Source organism: Tetrahymena thermophila (assembly GCF_000189635.1).
Source record: "Tetrahymena thermophila SB210 genomic scaffold scf_8254590, whole genome shotgun sequence".
Lineage (NCBI taxonomy): Eukaryota > Ciliophora > Oligohymenophorea > Hymenostomatida > Tetrahymenidae > Tetrahymena > Tetrahymena thermophila.
The window spans coordinates 286134-292162 of record NW_002476361.1 but is presented as its reverse complement, the minus strand read 5'-3'; the positions used below and the strand labels follow the sequence as shown (position 1 = coordinate 292162).

General features: G+C 18.7%; 3 protein-coding genes across 3 annotated transcripts in view; 1 reads left to right on the top strand and 2 right to left on the bottom strand. All coding sequences in view use genetic code 6, as the record gives it.

The window, feature by feature from the left end:
• Positions 1–1288: 1288 nt before the first annotated feature.
• On the bottom strand, positions 1289–2314 carry TTHERM_00252270 (transmembrane protein, putative; the record flags this gene model as incomplete). The annotated part of the gene is made up of 1 exon (XM_001019078.2): positions 1289–2314. The coding sequence occupies one exon, from the start codon at positions 2312–2314 to the stop codon at positions 1289–1291; it is 1026 nt and encodes a 341-aa protein (XP_001019078.2).
• A 1741-nt stretch (positions 2315–4055) lies between these two features.
• TTHERM_00252260 (transmembrane protein, putative) lies at positions 4056–4751 on the top strand (the record flags this gene model as incomplete). The annotated part of the gene is made up of 2 exons (XM_001019077.1): positions 4056–4108; positions 4244–4751. 2 exons carry the CDS (start codon positions 4056–4058, stop codon positions 4749–4751), a joined length of 561 nt encoding a protein of 186 aa, XP_001019077.1.
• A 1158-nt stretch (positions 4752–5909) lies between these two features.
• The window catches only part of TTHERM_00251260 (hypothetical protein), a gene marked incomplete at both ends in the record, with an annotated part of 775 nt that continues 655 nt past the window's right edge, over positions 5910–6029 (bottom strand). The window contains one exon of the mRNA XM_001019076.3: positions 5910–6029. This exon is cut by the window's right edge and continues 365 nt beyond it. Coding sequence (XP_001019076.3) covers positions 5910–6029 — 120 coding nt within the window.

Sequence of the window (6029 nt, the reverse complement as noted above, 5' to 3'; positions counted from 1 at the left end):
CTGAAAGGTAGAGTGATTTATTTTTAAAGATATAAAGCTTTTTGTTTACTGATGAACCTCTCTTAATCTTTTTGAAGCTTTTTTGTTTTTTTTATTTATTCTTTATATAGACTATAATAAGTTAGTCTCTAGATTTTAATTAAACTTTCCTTAGCTTTTTGATATTTCCAAATAACTATATAAATCTTATGAAGTGTAATATGTAATTAAAGGTGGATGATTAATTAGCTTTTTTTCAATTTTTCTGTTTCAATCTGAAAGAATTTGATAATAGCTGAAAGTAATAATGAATAAGATAATACGATGATTTTTTTTTGATTCATAGACTATTGCATCATTTATTATAAATAAATATTCTGTTTAATTCCTTAAAGACGAAATTATTTAATAAATTACAATTTATCATACACCACTCTCTTTTTTTTACAATAAACAACCTAATGTAATTTACTTTTACATTATTTTTAAACAAAAAAAATAAATACAATTTATCACTCATCATTGAATTTTCTTTAAATAGATCACCTAATATAATTTGCTTTACCATTATTATAAAAACAAAAAGAAATCTAATATTAATAGAAAATAACAAAGTAAATTAATAATTTTAATTCCTTGATTTTATATTTTAAGCTCCTTGCCTCCATTCCTCTCAGTATACTAACTTTTAATAAAAATGTGATTGATGACATATTTATTATTTTTGTCATAATTCACCAAAATTTACCATAAATAAAAATGAATTAAAAAAAAATGGCTAAAAACTAATAATTTCAAAATATATTTTTATTTAATTTTAAACTCAGTAATACTCAAACCACTAGATTTTAATTAGGAGTTTGGCTTTTCTTTAAGCAAAATTTATTTTGTTGTTAAGCAAAGCTATTTAAAAAACATAAATATTTTTTTTAAATAAAATGGCTTTTTATTTTTTCAACATAAAATTTTGATAACTATTTACACAAATAAAAATAGATTCAAATTTCTATTTAAAATTAATTAATCGTATTAAAACACATAAAGAAAGTGCTTATGAAAAAAAAATGATAAGTAAATTTTATTTACAAATACATTTTTTCTTGAAATAAGCAGATAAAAATATGTAATGATAATAAATTAAGTTGAAATATAATATAAATATGTCAATAAGAAATTATCAACTTACCAATAGTTGCAAATAAATGTAAATTGACATAAATAAAATTCATCGAAATTATTTTTAAAACAAAATCTTAGTTTTTAAAAAATCAAAATAAATGTTTGATATTTTATGCTTATTTTTAAATCATCATTACCAACCCCTATGTTTATAAATCATTTCTTTTGCCAATTATATTTTAAAAATATTATGTCTTGCATTTGCTCTCATGGTATCAGTTGTTTGCTTGTCAGGATGCTCATTTAATAAGCTTCTTTTATATTTAAAGTCAAATTCTTCTTTAGTATAATCTATTCCTTAGTTAGCTTATCTGAAATCCTCTAATCCTAATAATCTTTCACATTCTATTATATAATTCTATTCTTCTAAAAAATATGGATCTATATACTATTTTTGTACAAAATAGCTACAGATTCCTCCTACTATAGCACCTAAAACTCCTCCAAGAGCAATAGCTCCTGCTGCAGGTGATATTAATGCTGCAATAGTTAATCCTAGTGCAGTAGCTCCTGTTGATATAATACTAGAGCAAACTGATCTTGCACCTAAAGCTTTTAGTTGCTATTTAAGTGATGTTTTAGCTTATCTTATCTATCCTTCGTTTAAGCATTTTGATCTCAATTTTAGATAATCATAATAAATTTTACAAGTTTCTATAGCTGTAAGACCTAAAGTTGTAATTACATTTGACTTTGCTATAATAGCTTTGCTAGCATTACCAACTGATTTAATGGTATTTTCTATTTTGTACAAATTTAATGTAGTACCTAAAATGTTGAAAATTCCGTTACATCCTTAATTTTTTTATACTTCTTATAATTATATTTTGTATTCAATTAATTAATTTTGTTCAGATGATAAATCCCTTCTAGCTTATTGCACAAAGTTATTTTAGTATTGATCATATTGTTTTTTAAAAGTATTTAATTGCTCTTTGTATCTAGATTTATAATTTTCACTAATATTTGTGAGCGAATTGAGACATTTTTCAGCTATTAAGTATTAATAATATCCATATTTTTAATAATCTTCATTTTAAATATGAAGCAATTAATAATCTAATTAAGAGAGAATTTAAAAAATTTAGTCTGTTTATTATGTTTCACTTAGTAAAAGATCATCCAAATTAGTTAAGAGGATATTTATGTTTTACATCTTTAATTTAATTTATTTTTATTTTTTTATTTTTTTATAAAATTATTATTATTATTTTGATTGTCCTAAAGTGATAAATTATATAGTTTATTGATATTTTAAATGATTTAAAATAGATACTTTTATTTTTAAAAGATTTATCAATAAAAGAAATTAATTGAAATAGTTTATCAATAAAAGAATTTATTTGAAATAGTTTGTCAATAAAAAATTTAATAATTAAATTTAAATTTATTATTAAGAGTATTTTTTATTAAATAATATTCCATTTTTAAAGTTAAATATAAAAAATGGTAATACCTTAAGTATTGAATGGATTACTTATATAGGAAATACTGTATAAATTGATATTTTACTTTGATAGATATTCTTTTGAGAAGGATATAAAACTGGATATATAAATAGGATTGTTATCTTTATTATTTCTTGATGTGAAAGCCTATTTATAGTTAAGTAAAATAAAATAAATACCAATAAATATATTTAATAAAAGTGTTTTGAAAAAATATATTTATTAAAACTGTTTTTAAAAATTAGTTTAAATTTAAAGTAGAGATCAATTTAAATTAATTAATAATAATTAACTTTTATTTATAATTGAATATTCTAATAACCTTCAAAAAATTATAAAATAATAATTAATAAAAGATTTTTTAAAAATTAATTTAAATTAAAGAAAAATCAATTTGAATTAATTAATAAAAACGAACTTTTGCTTATAACTGAATATTCTAATAACCTTCAAAAAACTTATTTATAGATAAATAAAGCAATTATTTTAAAATCTATTTAATAAAGTGTTTTTAAAAAAATATATTTATTAAAAAAGTTTTTAAAAATTAGTTTAAATTTAAAGTAGAGATCAATTTATATTAATTAATAATAATTAATTTTTATTAATAATTGAATATTCTAATAACCTTCAAAAAACTATAAAATAATAATTAATAAAAGTGTTTTTAAAAATAAGTTTAAATTTAAAGTAAAAATCAATTTGAATAAATTAATAATAATACACTTTTATTGTTACTAAATATTCTAATAACCTTCAAAAAACTTAATAATAGACAAATAAAGCAATTATTAATAGATCTATTTCATAAAAGTGTTTTGAAAAAATATATTTATTAAAAGTACCGTAATTACTCTAATTTTTAAGCTGAATTTCTATTTCAAGCCGATCATTTCAAGAGGTTTTAGTACACCCAAGAAATTTTATGATTTTCAAATTCTTGCTCGGCTTAATTTAGATTAATTACTGTATTTTGAAAAAATATATTTATTAAAAGTGTTTTTAAAAATTGGTATAAAATAAAATAAAGATTGAATTTAAATAAAATTATAATAATTGATTTTTATTTTTTAATGAATAATTTAAAAACAACTTTTCAAAAAAAAATTATTATTGAAGAATAAAAGAATTATCAACAAATCTACTTTATTAAAAGTGCTTTTAAAAAATATATTTTAAAAAATTAGTTTAGATTTAAAGTAAAGATTGATTTTAAATAAATTAATCATAGTTCACTTTTATTATTTACTAAATGATCAATAATTTTTCAAACAACTTATTGAATAAAAGCATTTTGAAAAAATATATTTATTAAAAGTGTTTTTAAAAATTAGTTTAAATTTAAAGTAAAGATCAATTTTGAATTATTAATCATAATTCACTTTTTTATAATGAAATAATATAATAAACTTTCAAAAAAAATTAAAATTGAATAATTATTTACATAAAATGGATAATATGCCTCTTAATGGGTAAAGTATGAAAGAGCAATAATCTGAAAAGTAAATTAATTAATAACCAATATATTTAATTATCAATCCAAGCTAGATAAAATTTTAAATTAAATATAAAATAGTTATAAAATACTTAAAAAATGTTAATAAATTTTTGTAAATAAAAAAAAATTTATTTTATAGAGAAAAAGACAGTTATCATGAAGATTGTTTAAATAAAATAAATTTATAATTAATATGTTCTTAATCAATACCTCTTGAACCTGAAAAATAAAACAAATAAACTTTTTATGATATTCTAAAGAATTGTATTGTTGGAGCAATAATAGGATCTTTTTTATATAAAATATTCTATTTTCGAATCTAATTTAAATCTTAGTTAGTAAAATTAGTACCTATAGCAGGAGGTTTTGCTCCTTTAATAGTGGTTGCTCTCAAACGCTATTAATAAAATTAAGAATAAAATAGACTAAGTTATTATGAAAAATTAGTTGGAATTAATGATTTCAAAGAAGTAAATGGAAGATATTACACAAAAGAAGAGTTTGATTAAAAGTATAATAGATCTCTTTTATTTGAAGATCCTAATAAATAACCAACTAAAGCTTTGGAGCAGAATGCACTTTTAAGATAAAATAAATTAAAATAAGCAAAATAGATGGTTTATAAGAAGCATGGTTGGCAAGAGTGAGTAATTTTTACAAGCTTAAGTGCTGCAAAAAACTACAATAAATAATAATATATTTTAAAGATAAATTATTTTATTTTAAATTTTGTAATTTGATTAATTGATAGATATAAATATAAATAATTAAAATCAAAATTTTAATAAATAATATTAATTTTCAAATAAATACTAATTCTTTAACTTAATAGAAAATATATCTAAAAGATAATTTTTTATATTTTAATTATTAATGCTTAATTTTAATTTTTTACCATCACATGTTATTAATATTTTCAGAATTTTCACTTAAAATAACTAACTTGATTTAAAAATATAAAAAGAGAAATTTATTTTTTACTAAAATACTTATTCATTATTTTAAGTTTTAATCTCAATTTAACTAATACTCAGGTAGAACGCAAAATAAAACTTAAAAATTTTAATTTTTAGTTATCTTTTCAAAATTTATCTACTATAATAAGCTATAAAATATATAATATAATTAATGAGACAATGGACTCACGGGGCATAAATAAAATTTTTAGTTTGAGTCTGGGGTATACCTTATCATGAAATTTATACAGTTCGGCCGTATAATAGGGTTTTACCGTATATACGGTCGATACCTAATAAACTCATACTTCTCTTAAAATAAAACAGCTTTAAATAATATTTTTAATGTACAAAAGTGACATAAACATATGTATAATATTAAATTATGAGTAAATAAATTTATTTTTTTTAATTTGAATAAATACTGATCAATATATTTTAACATTTCTCTTAATTTTTAAATATCTTAATACTTTAAGCAAAATTTATTTGTTGTTAAGCAAAGCTATTTAAAAAACATAAATATTCTTTTAAAATTTTGAAAGAATATAAAATGGCTTTTTATTTTTTCAACATAAAATTTTGATAACTATTTACACAAATAAAAAATAGATCCATATTTCTATTTAAAATTAATTAGTCACAAGCAGATAAAAAAATTTAATGATAATAAAAACTAAGTTGAAATATAAAATAAATATGTCAATACTAAATTATCAACTTACCAATAGTTGCAAATAAATATAAATTGATATAAATAAAAATTCATCCAAATTATTTTTAAAACAAAATATTAGTTTTTAAAAAATCAAAATAAATGTTTGATATTTTGTGCTTATTTTCAAATCATCAATTCCAGCCCCTGTGTTTATAAATCGTTTCTTTTGCCAATTAAATTTTAAAAATATTATGTCTTGCATTTGCTCTCATAGTATTAGTTGTTTGCTTGTCAGGATGCTCATTTAATAA